An 18,409-nucleotide genomic window follows, 5' to 3' on the forward strand; every position below is an offset into this window, starting at 1 on the left:
GTAATGTAGGTATATATTTCTCCTATTTGGGTTTTTCCTGTTTCTGGAGAAATGCAGCATAAAGTATGTGTATGTTTCTAATTCTCTCTTCTTTTTTTCCCCCCCGTAGAATATTTTATGTATCTCATGATTCACAAGACCTTAAAATTTTCAGTTACATTGCAAGGGATAGTGCGAGCAACACATTCAGATGCAATGTGTTCAAATCTAAAAAGAAGGTTGGTTGATATCTTTACATAGTTGCTTTGTCTGCTGACCATTTAGGCCTGTCCAGTTACCTACCCTGACTTTCCTTGTGTTCATTTTCTGTTTTAGAAAGCCCTTTGCTCTCTTCTCTTTTGCTCTTGTGTTTGTTTTGTATGGATGTTTCTTTCTTACCCCAAATTGTATATTGATTTGTATACTACCTCGGTTTTGAAGGATGGTCTGTCAAAATGTTGATAAGCCTCAGAAATATTACTTTCAAGCAGGAAATGTGGATGCTGACACTTTTTTGTTTCTTCTGCCTTTAAGTTAGTGGAACTAGAGAAATGTGGGAAATACAGTGGAACCTTGGTTACGAGCATAATTCATTCCAGAAGCATGCTCGTAAACCAAATTGCTCGTATATCAAAGCGAGTTTCCCCATAGGAAGTAAGGGAAATTCGCTTTGATTCGTTCCACCTCCTCCTCACGCCCCAGGTCACCGGTGCTGCTCCATCCCCCTCCCCCCCCCCACTCAAACCGGCATTACACCCCTGCCCGCGAATGCCCCCCCGCCCCCCCCCCCTCGCAAGATCTGCGCTTCCTCCTGCTCCCGAAGAGGATCGAGGCCTAAGGAGCAGGAGGGACCGGGCAACCCTCCTACTCCCAACATTCGTAAGGTACGCGGGGCAGGTGGGCAGGGCCCGGCCTGGGTTGGGCCGGTTGTGGGTATGGCGATTGAGCCGATGGGGCCTGTGGCAGGAGGGAGGCCAATGAAGCAGGAGGGACTGAGCACCCCTCCTAGCTCCCAACTTGTGTTTTCAGGGGGGGGAGGTCAGGCCGGTGGGTGGGCTATTCTCTCAGGCTTCCCCGACTCTCCTGCTCTCTGCCGCCGTTCCCCTCAGTGCAGCCCCGCTTTAAAACCATGGACTCGCACTGCGGGGAAGGGCGGCAGAGAGCAGGAGAGTCGGGGGAGCCAGTGACGGGGTGAGCAGGCAGAAGAGATCTGGGCAGAGCCCTGACAGCAGTGACAGGAGGCTGTTTCTCCTGTCACTACTGTCGGGGTCTGCGCATGAGTGGGGATCACACATTTGTGATCCTTGCTCGCAAATGGGGGCGTTCCTCCGATCGCCTCCATTTGAATATGACTGATTTGTGAATCAATTGGATCTGGCCGAATCAGAAACGGATTGTTCCGATTCGGGCAGGTTAGTGAATCTAGCCCTTCAAGTCTAAACTGAAGCTGCCTGTTCCTATTAACTATGCTTTATACTGATACTATAATAATTTAAAAATAGTTACAAGTTAAACAAATTTGGGTGCATAAACTCCATACTGTGCAACTGCAAGGGGGCATGGCTCTGGGAGATGCGTGGGCAAGTCAGGTTGTGCCCAGCCCTTGTAAATGCAGTTTACAGAGTAATCAGTTGCATACCTGACAGCAGTTAGGTATAATGCTATTCTAGACATGGATGTTTACACCATCTCAAGAAAAGGTATAGCAGTCTGCACCTTCAACATAAGCACGATTCCAGCTGCTTTTATGCTAGTATTTTATAGGTATCCAGACCAAAGCAAATTTGAGTATTTTATAAGACACACAAACACCTATGTAGCCACCAATTTGCCCTCTTAAACCATTACCATCGTTATCCAAAATTATATAGCAATAAAATCTCTGATTCAAAATACTGAAAGGTAACTGCTCAGTTATCCTGTGCTATTCCAGAGAAAAAAAATGGCTGACTGCTGCCCCCTCAAGGTAAATTTGTGTGTTGTGTATATATCAGCAAATGGATTTTATATTGATTCTGGCTTTTGATTAACAGATTAAATTTGATTATCTCCAGTTAATGCCAATCATTTTTTTTAAGCCAGTTAACATCTAATTTAACAAGTTACATATGTAATTGGTGGTATTCTAGAACTTGTACATGCAACTTTGCATTCTAAGTGTCAAATTGTGCATCTTGGTTAATAGAATTAGGGGGATTGTGTTCAGTCTTAAAATACTTTTGGTTTGATTGCAGAGCCAGGCCATGCGGATTGTCCGGACAGTAGGGCAGGCCTTTGAGGTGTGTCATAAGATGAGTTTGCAGCATGCTCAACAGAACGCTGATGGACAGGCAGATGGGGCCAGTGATAAGTCTTTGGAAGAGCAGCACCTGGAAGGTAACAAACAATTCACACACCCACATACACACAAAATTAGTTTTGTGTTTTCCATAGCATATTCCATATGTCTGTATTCAATGCTGCCCCACAACTAAAAGTTGTGTCGTATTGTTGAGAGGAAAGGTCTCAGAATTCCTGTTTCAATCAATAAATGATCATTGAGGTAACCATGCAGGTGGAATTTTCTTTCATCGACCAAAACTAGAGAGGTTTTGGTCGATGAAAGAAAATTCCACCTGCATGGTTACCTCAATGATCATTTATTGATCGAAGCAGGAATTCTGAGACCTTTCCTCTCAACAACACGACACAACTTTTAGTTGTGGGATATTAACCTTATCTGTGATTTTGAATTTACATTCTCATAGGTTTTGGGCCTTTACCCAATATTTTGGAATTCTATGCTGGACATGTATAAGACTGTCAATCATCACTGACTATACAGTATGTACAATTTTTAGGATTTTTTTTCTCCTGGTCTAAATTATATTTACCGTATAAACTCGAATATAAGTCGATCAGAGTATAAGAAGAGGTACCCTTCCCCCCCCCAAAAAAGGAGGAAAATGGGGGGGATTAATAATATTCAATTGCCCTGCCAGAATCTGTGTCCTACCCGCCCAGCCCCCTCACTCCCTCCCCTGCCAGGCTCTGCACCTAGCCTTCTCCTTCCCTGCCCAGTTCTGATCCCAGCCCCTCTCCCTTCCTGTCTGGCTCTCCACCTTGTCCCCCCTTACTCTCTGTCAGGCTCTGCACCCTGTCTCAACTCCCTGCCCTGTATCCTATCCCCCCTTTCTCCCGATGTCCTGCAGGCCTCCACAAAGCCTGCCGTATGACCTGTTGGGTCACAAGTTCTAATGGCAGCCATTCAGCGAACGGCTCAGCACTGAGCAGAAGCACAAAAGCTCTCTCAAGCCTGGTACACCACTGGGCTGTGAGAACTCGAGGCAGCCATTCAAGGAGGGGCTCAACGCGGGACAGGAGCACAGGAAGCTCGCTCCTGCCTGATACACTGCTGGACCACCAGGGATTCAAAAAGATACGCAGAGGAGGCGGGAGGGTGGCAAAAAAAATTGTCAAGAGTTGGCCAGCACAGAAGACGGGAGGGATCCCTCCTTTATCCCAGGACAAGCAGGCAGCATATTCTCACACATGGGTGACGTCACCGACGGAGCCCCGCAGCGGACAGCCTCGAAAGCAGACTTGCTTGAAGATCTTTAAGAGCTTCTGAGTGCTGCATCGCGCATGCGCACGTGCCTTCCTGCCCGAACTAGGAGGTGCATCTCCTGTGAGGATCCTCAGTTCAACGTTTTCCGTGGAGCTGAGAAGACCTGTTCGTCTTAGCTCAGCAGCGTTGTGCCTTCTCTTCACCGCGGCTTGATTTTTGATTTGGTTGCTGTTCTATTAAAAAAAAAACAACAATTATTTTCTTGGTTGTTCGCCGTGGGGTGCGAGGGCTTTGGGCCTAGGCCCAACCCTTTACCTTACTCGGTACGGACTTTATTTTTTCTATGTCCCGGCCTCTCACCAGGTTTAAACGTTGTTACCAGTGCGGTCGGACAATTTCCATCACCGACCCTCATAGTCGGTGTATGGTTTGTTTAGGGGCAAGTCATCGCCTTGAAGATTGTTTTCGCTGTCTGACCCTACAACCTCGAGCTTTCCGTCGTCGTTGTGACCAATTTGTCCAGCTTTTTGGGGTTATGGAGTCCGACAAGACCTCAGCCTCGACCTCGGGGAAAACTTCGGTCTCGAAGGCCTCGACTTCGGGGGTCGCCTCGGGGTTAAAGACCTCATCCTCCACTCCGGCACCGGCCTCAACCTCGAAGACCTTGGCGTCTTCGGTCTTGAAGGCCTCGTCGGCTCCTTCCTTGAAGTCTGCTCCTGTGGGTAAGTCTCCTGCCTCTTTTTCAGGTGCCGTACCTAAGAAGCCTCCAGAGTCTCAGGCTATGCAATCCGTACCCCCGGGTTTGTCTGCCTCCTCGAGACCTCCACCTAAGCGTGCCTCCAAGTCTTGGGAATACTCATCTTCGAGGTCGTCCTCCTTGGAGCACATTGTTGCACCTACGAGACCTGATCCTTTTGTCTCGGTGTCCATGTTTGAGGATATGTTGAAGTCTATCTTAACCACTCAAATTTCCTCGATAGTGGCTCAACTGGTTCCGTCCTCGACCCTGCTCCCTGTGGACCAGCCTAGGCAGCAGTCTGAGCCTCCTGTGAAGCCGCCTCGAGGCAGGTCTCGGAAGCCTTCTCGTCTTTCCTCCACTGACTTTTTGCCGGAACCTCCCTTGATGTCTCCGTTGCCTCGGGTGAAACATCGATCGAAACATTCGAAGCACCTTCCTTCAAAGTTTCATAAGGATCCGAAGCTTGTCTCTTCGCTGCATCCCGAGCCTTCTACATTGCAACATCGGTCTCATCATCGGGGTACCTCAACGACTTTATCTCCGAGACCATCCAAATCGGGGACCTCTCCATCGAGGCCTCTTTTACGGGACTCGTCTCCTCCTGCCTCGATGCATTCCATGCCTCAAACCCTGAGGACCTCACCATCGAGAAGTTTGAAGCGCAAACACTTCTTAACTCCACCTCAGACAGGCAGTAAGGCTTCTTCCATCACAGTGCATTTGGAATCGGTGCCTTTGTCTCAATATTCTCGGGAGGCTTCTCCGTCCTACTCGGTGGTTCCTCGGTCTCGTTCTGCCTCCCCCGAGGATGCTTCGGCCTCGAAGTCCTCTTTGTTCGCCAAATTTGTCGTTGATATGGGGCAGGCCCTTTATTTGGATTTACACTCGGACTCCAAATACACTCCAGAATACTTGGCTGACATGGAGCTGCCACATCCTCCCAAAGGAGACCTTGAGGTTGCCAACGACCCCAGTCCTTAAGAAAACCTTCATGAGGAACATGGAAACTCCTTATTCCATCATGGCCATTCCTTCTAAATTGGAGTCTCAATTATCCCATCAGTCTTTTGGTGGTGGAGTCCTCTCTGAAGAAAGCTCATCCATCTAAACTTTCTGCTGTTGTTCCACCTGGCAGGGAGGGTCGGACTATGGATAAGTTTGGTCGTCGATTGTACCAAAACTCCATGATGGCTAACAGGATTCTCAACTACAACTATGTTTTCACCACCTACTTCAATCATTTTCTGAAGCTGCTGCCTTCCTTCTATCCGGACCTGTTCAAGCCACGTCTTCAAGAGTTTAAACAAATCCTCCAAACTCTTTCGCAATTGAGGCTTTTCATGTCACAAGCATCCTGTGATGCTTTCAAACTTTCCTTCAGAGTCTCCACCTTTGCAGTTGGCATGCATCGCCTTGCCTGGTTGTGCATAGTTGACATGGATTCAAATCTACAGGATCGTCTTGCAAACTTGCCCTGTCAGGGGAATGAACTCTTTGACTCCATTGAAATTGCCACCAAGCGCCTCTCAGAACATGAGCGCTCTTTTGCTTCTCTGATTCGACCCAATCCCAAGACTCCTCCTGCTCGGGCTTATAAATAACCACAACATCGTTATCCCAAGAAAACGATGCCGGCTTTCCCTAGACCTCCTCCTAGACGTCCTCAGCAACATCAGCGTCAGCAGAAGGCTCAAACTCCTGCGACCACCAAGCCTGCTCAGTCTTTTTGACGTTCCTAGCTTGAGCATTCCAACCTCCCTGCATCTGAATTCTCTTCTACCCATTGGAGGTCATCTTTCCCATTTTTGTTCCTAGTGGGAAAACATCACTTCGGATCTCTGGGTTCTGACCATTCTCTGTGCCTGCTTCAGGCTCCTCCAGATCACCCTCCAAGAGAGTGTCTTTCCAGGTCCTCGCAACTTCCCCTTCTCCTCCAGGAAGCTCAGGTTATCCTTCGCCTTCGAGCTGTCGAGGAGATTCCTCTCTCCCAGCAGAACCGGGGTTTCTATTCCCGTTACTTTCTGGTTCCAAAGAAGACGGGGGACTTGCGACCCATTCTGGATCTCAGAGCCCTCAACAAATTTCTGGTCAAAGAGAAATTTTTCATGCTCTCATTGCCGACCTTGTACTCCTTCATGGATCAAGGAGCTTGGATCTCAAAGAGGCTTACACTCATATCCCCATTCATCCGGCCTCTCGTCAATACCTTCGATTCAAGGTGGGGAATCTTCATCTACAGTACAGAGTTCTTCCTTTCGGACTCGCCTCCTCCCCCAGAGTTTTTATGAAATGTCTGGTGGTAGTGGCTGCGGCTCTTCGTTCTCAGGGTCTTCAGGTTTTTCCGTACCTGGACGACTGGCTTATCAAAGCTCCCTCTTCTCAAGGGGTTATTGCAGCGACCCAACAGACTATTGTGTTCCTCCAGAGTCTAGGGTTCGAAATCAACTTTCCCAAATCCCAGTTGACCCCATCTCAGTCTCTTCAGTTCATCGGAGCCACTCTAGACACTGTCCAGCTGAGAGCATTTCTGCCTCCGACACGTCGAGATACCCTCCTTCGCCTTTGTCATCAGGTGTCTCTCCTTCCATCGATTTCTGTGTGTCAAATGATGGTTCTTCTCAGCCACATGACTGCTACGGTTCATGTGACTCCTTTTGCCAGCCTTCACCTTCGCATTCCTCAGTGGACCCTGGCATCTCAGTGGCAACAAGCGACAGATCTGCCTTCCCGACAAATTGCAGTAACTCCTTTGTTGAAGCGGTCTCTCCACTGGTGGATGCTCTCTTCCAATCTTTCCAGAGGTTTGCTGTTCCACATTCTTCCGCATCACTAGGTTCTCACAACCGACTCGTCAACCTATGCATGGGGGGCCCATGTGGACGGCCTCTGTACCCAGGGTCTCTGGACTTCGGCGGACCGCCTTCGTCATATCAATCTGTTGGAACTCAGAGCGATTTTCAATGCTCTCAAAGCTTTTCAACACCTTCTTCACGATAGAGTGGTGCTTGTCCGGACGGACAGTCAGGTGGCCATGTATTACGTCAACAAACATGGGGGTACGGGCTCTCATTCCCTGTGTCAAGAGGCTCTGAATCTGTGGCATTGGACAATTCATCGGAATATCTTTCTCAGAGCTGTCTATATTCAGGGTCAACACAACTGTCTAGCGGACAATTTGAGTTGTCTTCTGCAACCTCACGAATGGGCACTCAATTCCCCCACGTTATGTCAAGTATTTACTCGATGAGGGTCTGCACCTTTTTGCGTCCCCCCTCAACCACAAGCTGCCTCAGTTTTGCTCTCAGATGTACTCTCTCCAACGTCTGGAGGCGGACGCTTTCCTCTTGGATTGGACGGGTCAGTTTTCCTATGCCTTCCCTCCATTTCCGCTGTCAAACTCAAGACAGACCATGCCACCATGATTCTGATAGCTCCTTGGTGGCCCAGACAACTGTGGTACTCCCTTCTTCTTCAACTCAGCACCAGGGAGCCTCTGCTTCTACCGACTTTTCCCTCTCTGCTTACTCAGAGTCAAGGCTTTTTGCTTCATCCCAATCTGCAGTCTCTACACTTAACAGCTTGGTTCCTTTCTGCCTGACGGACTCATCGCATTTTTCTCAGTCTGTTCAAGATATTTTGGTTGCTTCCAGAAAGCCATCCACTCGACAGTGTTATGGTCAGAAATGGACTAGATTTTCTGCTTGGTGTTCCACCCGTCAGATGGAGCCTATGTCTACATCATTGGCTTCTGTTTTGGACTATTTACTTCACTTATCGCAATCTGGACTTCAGTCTACATCTATCTGAGTCCATCTTAGTGCTATTGCTGCTTTTCATCAGCCTCTCGATGGGAAACCACTCTCTGCACACCCAGTAGTTTCCCGATTTATGAAAGGATTCTTTAATGTTCATTCTCCACTTAAACCGCCTCCGGTGGTTTGGGATCTCAACGTGGTTTTAGCTCAACTAATGAAACCTCTGTTTGAACCGCTTGATAAAGCTCATCTCAAGTATCTCACTTGGAAGGCAGTTTTCTTCATTGCGCTCACGTCTGCTCGAAGAGTCAGTGAGTTGCAAGCTTTGGTTGCTGACCCACTTTTCACAGTTTTCCACCATGACAAGGTGGTCCTCCGTACTCATCCAAAATTTTTACCTAAAGTGGTTTCAGAATTTCACATCAATCAATCTATTGTTCTGCCAGTGATTTTTCCTAAACCTCATTCTCACCCTGGAGAAGTGGCGCTTCATATTTTGGACTGCAAGCGTGCTATGGCTTTCTATTTGCAACACACTCAACCTCACAGAACAGTTTTTCAACTTTTCGTCTCTTTGATCCAAATAGGTTGGGACGTCCTATCTCGAAGCGAACCATTTCCAACTGGATTGCTGCTTGTATCTCTTTCTGCTATGCTCAGGCTGGTCTACCTCTGCAGGGTCGAGTCACGGGCCATAAAGTTTGAGCTATGGCGGCATCTGTAGCTTTCCTCAGATCAACTCCTATTGAGGAAATCTGCAAAGCTGCCACTTGGTCCTCGGTTCATACATTCACCTCTCATTACTGTCTGGATACCTTATCCAGGAGGGATGGCCATTTTGGCCAGTCTGTTTTGCAAAATCTTTTTTTCTTAACTGCCAACTCTCCCTCCCTTTCTGCTTAGCTTGGAGGTCACCCATGTGTGAGAATATGCTGCCTGCTTGTCCTGGGATAAAGCACAGGTACTTACCATAACAGTTGTTATCCAGGGACAGCAGGCAGATATTCTCACAACCCACCCACCTCCCCTGGTTGGCTTCTTAGCTAGGTATCTGAACTGAGGATCCTCACAGGAGATGCGCCCCCCTAGTTCGGGCGGGAAGGCACGCGCGCATGCGCAAGCATCACTCGGAAGCTCTTAAAGATCTTCAAGCAAGTCTGCTTTCGAGGCTGTCAGCTGCGGGGCTCCGTCGGTGACATCACCCATGTGTGAGAATATCTGCCTCCTGTCCCTGGATAACAACTGTTACGGTAAGTTACTGTGCTTTCCGGCCCACCCCACCAGGTCATATGGTAGGCCTGATGGAGACCTGTAACAAGTCCGGGAGAGGGCAGGTGGGTTCTTACCTGAATTTAAGATGAGGCCCCCATTTTTTTAGTTCAAATCTATTTTATTAAGCAACAGTAAATACAACGGCAATAACAACCATGGGATACAGTTTCATCAAACACCCGCAGAGGACTGGACTCTTATGTCCTCCCCGGACCCACCATACCCCCACCCCCCAACAATGAAGCCCCTACCCCCCACCCACCCCTCCCCATCCCCCCACAGATACAGATAAACTCGTAAGCAGGGAACAGCATAGACCCCGCAAAGCACAAGTTCAGAGGTGGAGTCTATTCAAGACCCGACTACGACTCTCAGGAGTCAAAATGTTTAAATATGTCTGCTTATATTCGAGTATATAAGGTAAACATTTTTATTTTTGAGAGTTAGAAATTATAAACCACTATGAACATAGCACAGTGCTGAACAACCATTATCTTTTATAAAAGAAACCCTAAACCTCCCCCCCTCCATGTTATTCCACCAACTTGTCTCCAATTATTACAGCTCTTAATAAAATTCCAACCTATCAACTCTCTCTCCACCTATACATCATCTTCCCTGGCCTAAATTAGATGCTTAGCTGTATGGATATTGCCTGACTAGGGCCCCTTTTATAAAGCCACGGTAAGTCCATGGTAATGATTCCTGTATGGCAAATGCAACGCAGCTCATTCAGTTCGTATGGGCTGCCTCACACTTTCCACACCGGGACTCGCTACCCCGGCTTTGTAAAAGGCGCTCATGTTTGCCATTCATTTGATGCCATGGAAGTTAGTGAAATTTTCAGCTTCATCTGTCTAGTACTACTGAAAATGGATATAGGGGACTTACACATTAGCAACTCTCACTAAACATATGTCTTTTTCAGTATTGATCCAACAGTCTCAAATATTATAATTGACCACAGTGATTTATGGTAGACTTTGCTTTCATTGGTTTCAGTCTGTACCTACAGATATTTCATGATGTGATAACATTTTGATTATGATGACTAGGGGGGGGGCGGTTGCCTGTTCTGCTTCTTGAAACACTTTATAACATTCTTCCAATAACTAATGTTTTTATTCTGTAATATTAATGTATGAAGTCCGTCAACTTACGGGAGCTGAAAAGTATGATACCGAAGTGGTGAATATTGACCTCGGTGGAGTCTGCCAGATTGAGAAGAGGAATGATGAATTGCTGTCCAGCAGGTCTGAGCTGGTCATCCATAAATCTGTACAACTATTAAAAGAAAAAAATGGCCAGGTATAAATTTTCAGTCTGTATAGCGTTTTACATATTTGTTAATGTATATTTCATATATACAAACACATGCACAATATATGAAAGGAAACCGAGAATATTATAAGAACATAAGAATTGCCGCTGCTGGGTCACACCAGTGGTCCATCCTGCCCAGTAGTCCTCTCACGCGGTGGCCCTCAGGTCAAAGACCAGTACTCTAAATGAGTCCAGCCTCACCTGCGTATATTCCAGTTTTGCAAGAACTTGTCCAACTTTTGTTTTGAAACCCTGAAGTGTGTTTTCCCCTATAACAGATTCCGGAAGAGTGTTCCAGTTTTCCACCACTCTCTGGGTGAAGAATAATTTCCTTATGTTTGTACGGAATCTATCCCCTTTCAACTTTAGAGAATGCCCTCTCGTTCTCCCTACCTTGGAAAGGGTGAACAGTCTGTCTTTATCTACTAAGTCTATTCCCTTCAGTATTTTGAACGTTTTGATCAAGTCCCCTCTCAGTCTCCTCTTTTCAAGGAAGAAGAGGCCCAGTTTCTTCAATCTCTCACTGTACGGCAACTCCTCCAGTCCCTTAACCATTTTAGTCGCTCTTCTCCGGACCCTTTCGAGTAGTACCGTGTCCTTCTTCATGTACAGCGACCAGTGCTGGACGCAGTATTCCAGGTAAGGGCGCACCATGGCCCTGTACAGCGGCATGATAACCCTCTCCAATCTGTTCGTGATCCCCTTTTTAATCATTCCTAGCATTCTGTTTGCCCTTTTCGCCACCGCCACACATTATAGCTGTAGTTATAACTGTAGTCATATTCTGGAAGCTGTGTAGGCTGCTATTCTGTTCCTGTGCATGGCAGCTAGTCAGTGGTATTTTTTTTGTGCAAAGGATAGCTTATAGGTTAAGCAGAAAAGCTCTTTGGTGGGAAGTGTCTGCCTACCTAACAGCCAAATAGGCAGGCCCCACTCTGTATTATCTATGGAGAAAGTTTTTGTTGGTCAAAAGCTCTTACCTCACAGGCCTTACTGCAAATGGACATTGTACCTGTTCTTTATTTGATTTATAGAACCTATTACCTACTGCCACTCTAAAAATCGAAGAATGAAGTCCAAATTTATATACAGTCCTATATATTTTCTATTGTTTATGATGCCACCTGAGTCAATATTGGTCTCCGTGCAGATGCCTCTGTCCCTAAGATATTAAAATAACTAAAAATACAGATGGCGAAATTCAGTTATCCCCCCCCCCTTTTTACAAAAACAGCCAGTGCACTGAATGCTCTCTGCATCTCCCAGCGTTCATAGGAACTCTTTCACAGTTAATATAGGCTTTTCTGTTATGCTGAGAGGAAAGAGGTGTGTAAAGGCAGGCATTTGTCTTAGGGTGTTTTTTTTCTCATGTTTTACATTTATGATGAGGCCTTAGGACTGGAGAAAGCCTCTTTATTCCCAAACAGGATGATGCATGGTCAACGGAACAAAAAAAAGAGGCCTTCATGTCCATTCAGGGAATTGTGTATATTCAGAGATGCAATTTACTGAATGTCTTAAAAGCAGCTAGCGGAAATAATCGTTTCAAAGCCATTTTTTGGCACCAAAATCTTGGTTTATACTTGAGTATATACGGTACTTAATGATAGAATCTCCCACTATTACATTCATCCTAACCCTTCTGTTCTGGGTGCGAGATGACATTGCATCCCCTGGCGAGCAGGTCCTGGCTAAAGGATTGCTTCCTACTTCACCAAGTTGATACTCTCCTTTAAGAAGACCTCTCTCCTCCAAGGCAGCATAGAGGCTGCCAGACTGCAGGTTGGACTTCCCTACATCCTTATAGGTCTCCTGTAGGTACCTCTATCCCTCAGCATCTCAGTCTGCCACTGTAGCTCAAGAGATCAGACCCATTTCCTAAGTGCTAGGAGCTCTTTGCACCAAGCACATACAATACTTCTCATTAACTGGGAGATAAACATGTGGCAGTGCAAAAGACTGGATAGCTCCTAGTTTGCTGCTGGACTGCAGCCTGCATCTTAGTATTAGTGATTTCTATGTTAAGTTGCTAAGGGAGTTGAAATATGTGCACTAAAGGTCCCTTAAGATTGCTAGAAAATGTTTTACTATGGTAATGCTTAATTTCTCGTATTATTTTGTATTGTTGTAATTGGTAGGTTACCCTCTAAGGATTTCTTAGAGTATTTCTTAAGAGGTAATTTCTAGCTAATAGAGATTAGCTAATTACTTTTTTAGTCTTCTAATTGGTTCGAGGGTCTATAAATCAGGTCAGGCTGGAGGTGGCTGGGTAGGTGGGAAGGAATTTAAAGTCTAAAATGAAGCTGCTTGTTCCTATTAGCTGTGCTTTATACTGATACTATAGTAATTTTAAAATAGTCCCTTGAAATGCTAGCCTATGTGTACTAAAAGACAGACACTTCCTATGCTAAGAAAAAAATCTAATAGTGCAAAGTATTTTAAATAAAATAAGTCCCTGAGCTTATCTAGTTAGCTTTTGGATTCCCTTTTCCCAAGTTTGTAAGCAGTTCCCAACAGTCTTAACAGTGAAGATCTCTTTAGAGAAGGATGCGGGGGAAAAATTTGTCCACACAAACGCTGTCTGATCCCATCCGCACAAGCCTTGAATAGTTATGATTTTATATTGAAATCATTTTATTAAATTATAAAAATAAACAATATTCTGTACAGCTGTTGTTTTATAAATCACAGGTACAGAAAAAGGATCAGCAAAACCCATCTCCCCTCACAACATCCCCTCCACTATTGGGAAAACCGAATGCTATCTAGAAAATTCACTCTAACTGAATATCTTGGTCAAACACACGCAACACAAATGGCAAATATATAATAGCTGACCAAAAATGATAAACATAAATCAAAATCCCAAGAAGCCACACCTTCCATGTAGTACAACACCAAAGAAATATAAAGATTCATTTCTTCCTATACTGTGCAAAATATAAAGATCACGCATGCCAGGGATGCTGTTAGCCTAAGGAGTGCAATTAGGTCAACTGCCTCCTTGCTAGAGAAAGCCCTAAGTCTATTGGAAGCTGAAGATGGTATGGGCTAGAAGTGGGCTTTTTTTTTTACCTTTTGTTGTCTGGTCATTTTATTTTTCAAGTCATGTTGTTCTTAGGCTATGGCTTCTGTTTCCTTCTGCCTTCTCTTAATTTGCTCACCGTGGTCTCCTGCTCATTTACATTTCTTCTTCTCTGTGTTCATTATCCATCTTCCATCTTTATCTACCTATCTTTCCCTTCTCTGTGTCCCCTATAATTCCCTGACTATGTCCATCTCCCTGTATTTATCATCACTACTCTACATCCTGCATTACTCATCTCCCTTCTGTGTTCCTATTCTCTCCCACATCTAGCACTTTCCTCTGTGTCCATATACCCCCTCCCATGTCTAGCATTGCCCTTCTCTGTCCATGTACCGTTCTCATGCAGCATCTCCCTTTGTGTCCCTGTCCCTATTCTCCTCTTCATGCCCATTATTTTCATCCTCTATTTTTGATTCCTCCCTGTGTCTCGCCATCTCTCTGCTGTTTATTCAGTATTTTATTCCCTCTTCCTTCATCTGTTTAGTATGGCATCTTTTTTTCCCATCTCTTCCCTTCAGCCTCTCCCCCAACAAGTCCAGCACCTCTCTACCTTCCCTCCAGCAGCTACTCTTCCACAGGTGTAGCACCTAGCTCCCTTTCCTGCTGGTCCTGTAGCTCTCTCCCTTCCCTTCAGTTCCAGCTCTCCCCTCCATAGGTCAAGCATCTCTCTCTCCCTTTCCTCCAGCCACAGCTCCCCCTCCTGTGCTCTTTCCTCCATCTCTGCCTTGGGGCCGACGGTCCCAGATTCCCCCCCCCCCCCAGGCATGTCCAGCCTGCCTGTCTACCTCCCTGCTGCTGGCAAAAACCAGCTTATAGAAGAGAGTGAGTCAAAATCTATACAGGCCTGTTCAACGGTGTTCATGGCCTTCCCACTGCTGGACTCCTCCTTATGATTCAACTTCCTGTCTTTTTCAAAGAGAGGAAATTGCATCATAAGGAGGAATCTGGCAGAGAGAAATCCGCGAGCAGTTTTGACAAGGCCTGTGTAGGGATTGGCTGCTCTTCTACAAGGTATATGCCAGCAGCAGGGAGGGAGGGAAGTCAGCTGGAGCTACTTGAGCCCCATGAGCTGGAGCTACTGGCCCCATGAGCGAAGTGTGTGTGTAGGGGGGGCAGGAGCCACTGGACCCGTGAGCAAGTGGAGGAGCTGGAGCCCCTTCGGAGTTAGAGATGGTGGGGAGCTATGATAAAAGGGGGGTTCCCCTTGGAATCAAAGCCTTTTACTGCTCCTGCAGAGCGGTAAAAAGTTTTGTTCCTCTATCTGTGGAAAACAGCAAATTTGTACCCGTTCCTGCTGTTTTCCTGCAGTTGCTGCAGGTTAACCATGGGATACGGGCACCGTGTCATTCTCTACTGTCTATCTCAGGAAGTTGTCTCACAACACCTCTTCTGGACTACAAATAATTTGTCTTTAATAGTGACTGTGGTTTGATAGACAGATAACTGAACAGTGTGTGTTCTGATGCCTAAAGAAAACCCATTCAAGGTTCTCTGAAAATCTACTCTCTAGTAAATACTTTAAATTAGATATTCACAAATAGCTAGCTTTCAATTTGAATTGATAGCTATTTCAAAAGACAGAACTAAGTAAAACAACAACAAAAAAGTCTTAAGCTGAAGCTGCCTGTGCCCATTAGCTGTGCTCTGGACTGATACCACATATTGTATTTAAGGTAATCCAATCCAATCCTTTGGTTTTATATACCGATTCATCCCTCTTAGAGGGCTCGACTCGGTTTACAGATATTAAGAATTAGAGAATGACACGGGGAAAAAATCTGTCCCCGTCACCGCCCCGTCACCGGCCCACCATCCTCTGCACCGCCCCGTCACCGCCGTTCCCTTCACCGCCCCGTCACCGTCATCCCTTTCACCGCCCCGTCACCGCCACTGCCATCCCATTCACCGCCCCGTCACCGTCCCCGTTGCATCCATATAAGCCTTAGTACTGTAATATTTAGCTTATTCCTTTCTTATAAATCAAAGTTCCTGCTGCTGAACTAGAGAAAGAGATGTTCAGCTGGCAGGGCTTTGTTTATAAATTTTTATCAACACAACTAATATACTATTTTATCCTAAAGCAAAAAATAAATAAATAAATATAAATTTTTTTTCTACCTTTGTTGTCTGGTTTCTGCTTTCCACATCTTCTCATTGAATTCCTTCCATCCACTGTGTGTCTTCTCTCTGCGTCTTCCATTTGCTGTTACTGTGCCTCTCCCTTAACCCCCCCCCCAATTGGTCTAGCACCCATCTTCTTCCCTCCGCTCCCGCATAGTCTGGCATCTGTCTTCTTCCAACTCTATCTTCCACATTTCCCTTGGGGGTCTGTTCCTCTCCACCCTCCTTCAATGTCTGTTCTATTCCTTTCCACCACCACCCTTCCCTCCCTCCTTTACCATCTGTTCCTTTCTACTACCCTTCAGCTCCTCTCGCGTGGCCTATCTACCTTCCTTCCTCTTATTTTCATGGCACGTTACAATGTAATTTGTGCAAGCCACTGGAGCCTGCAAGCTCGGTCCCTGTCCCATCCCCACAAACCATCTCGCTTCTGTGCTCCTATTTTCTCCATTTCTAATATCTCCCCTATGTATCTGTCATTGCCCCCCCTGTGTCCATATACCATCCCCATGGCATGTCCCCTTTATGTCTCTGTCCCTATGCCCCATGCACATAATTTCCCCTCTTTCTGTTACCTTCCTGTGTCCAGATTTCCCCTATCTTCCTCTTCCATACCAGTGTGTCTCTTCTTTTCAACCCCATCTAGCTTTTTCCCCTCTTTCTTCCCCCCCCCCCCCCTGCTTCTAGCATCTGGCTCACCTGCCAGTCCTTCCCTTTCTTTCCTGCTGTGGGTTTTTCTTTCCGACTTCATCCCCTTGGCCCAGAATCATTTTCCCTTTCACTCCCTCCTTCCAATTTGAGCCGGGAACACTAGCGATCGCACGGTCCCCGCAGCCACTACCTGCCTGCCCAATCGATCCTAGTGTTTAGCCAGCTCTCTCCCTTCTCCTCACCTTAGTTTATAGGTTTTCTTTTTCGGCGACCTGCACGCTTTCCCAAAGAGCCGCGCACGCGCGGCTGCTCAGTGTTCAATCTTCTGCTCTGCTGCAACTTCCTGTTTCCGGTTGCGTCAGAGCAGAAGATGAAACTGAGCAGCAGCGGGTGCACGGCTCTCTGATAGCGTGCGGGTCGCCGAAAAAGAAAATCTACAAACTAAGGTGAGGAGAAGGGAGAGAGCTGGCTAAACACTAGAATCGATTGGGCAGGCGGGTGTGAGCTGCGGGGACCGCGCGATCCTTCATGCCTCACTGCGGGGACAAAACCATTCACCGCCCCGCGGGCGGTGAATGGCCTTGTCCCCGTCGCCGCATCGACTGCTAGTTTTCTTCCCCGTTTTCGGCGGGTGACCCGCGGCTAAAATGCGGTGGCCGCGGGTAAACCGCCACCGTGTCATTCTCTATTAAGAATCATAACAAAGATAATCGGCTGCTCCCTTAGCACACAGCTGTCCCAGAGGTTGGCTCTTGGGCTAGTATTAGGGCTATAGTGTGTTCACCATCCTGCTCCCAACAGACAAGATGCAAGGGATAAGACACCCCACTATTGTCATTCACTTCTCTTCTTATGATCAGAGAACATTGAGACTCTGCCTGGCAGTTCAGTCACTGTGCTCACAGCACCTCTTCCCTTCGTAGTTCAGCAGCACCTCTCCCCTTCCTGGTCCAGCAACATTAGTTTAATGATTCCGTCAGGCAGCCTCAGGGCCTTTGCTAGGCTGAGCCCATCTTCAACTTTGGAATCATCCATTTGTGCGGAGGCATGGTCCTGTTGTCATCAGAGAAGCTGTTTATAATGGAGGTTCATCATAGATGGCAGGGGACTACATTCACAGTTTCTCTCCCTCCTCCTACTGGTTAACCTGTAGGAATGAATCACAGCTACGTCATGGATTGCTATTATGCTGCCATTTGTAGCACATGATGCTGATAAAGGGGGGAGGACTAATTTTAAATAGTTTTAAAATATTATCTGAAGATTTGATGTCACAGGATGATATCAGCCACCAAGAGGAGATTGTTTCGTTGTTAGTTATTTTGCCAGTTGCTGGATATTTCCGTTCCATTGGAACCTGAGAATTCTCTTTGCTGAGCTTAAGCAAATCAATCTCCTGTTGGAACTAAAAACAACTTTGGACATAAAAGCCTCAACTGCCAATAAACTGGCCACATTTTTTCTTTTAGGATAGTGGTTCTTAAGCCTGTCCTGGAGGACCCACAGCCAGTTGGGTTTTCAAGATATCACTAATGAATATGTATGAGAGAAATTTGCATGACTTATACCTATTTTATAGGCAAATCTCACTCAGGCATATTCATTGGGGATATCTTGAAAACATGAATGACTGGGTGACTCCAGGACAGGTTTAAGAACCACTGTTTTAGGATACATGGTCTTTTAAACAGCAAATAGTGACATCTAGTGGTGGAGGGTCTTATTTATTCATTCACCTTGCATTAAGTGTGCAAGTCATAGAGTTCTTTGAGTTTGTTTGGTTGGGGTTTTTTTTAAGGATATAATTCTAACCATGGGCCTCCAAATTATTGTATAAAAACTGTGACTTCTAATTGCTATCCTGTTTTGTTCAAAATAGGCTTGTGTTTCTAAGCGGCAATAACAGATATCTATACAGCTGTAAGCTGACCCTG

The 18,409-nt window shown here is 46.2% G+C and overlaps 1 protein-coding gene across 3 annotated transcripts in view; it reads left to right on the forward strand.

Moving 5' to 3' along the window:
* LOC117367481 (carboxyl-terminal PDZ ligand of neuronal nitric oxide synthase protein-like) overlaps window positions 1–18,409 on the forward strand; it is a 153,895-nt gene that overhangs the window by 79,656 nt on the left and 55,830 nt on the right. For all 3 annotated transcript variants that reach the window (XM_033960050.1, XM_033960048.1, XM_033960049.1), the window contains 3 exons: window positions 110–218; window positions 2,214–2,355; window positions 10,440–10,600. In XM_033960050.1, the coding sequence (XP_033815941.1) occupies window positions 110–218; window positions 2,214–2,355; window positions 10,440–10,600 (412 nt within the window). The remainder of the gene's footprint in view (window positions 1–109; window positions 219–2,213; window positions 2,356–10,439; window positions 10,601–18,409) is intronic.

This window comes from Geotrypetes seraphini, chromosome 10, assembly GCF_902459505.1.
Source record: "Geotrypetes seraphini chromosome 10, aGeoSer1.1, whole genome shotgun sequence".
In the NCBI taxonomy this organism is placed as follows: Eukaryota; Metazoa; Chordata; class Amphibia; order Gymnophiona; family Dermophiidae; genus Geotrypetes; species Geotrypetes seraphini.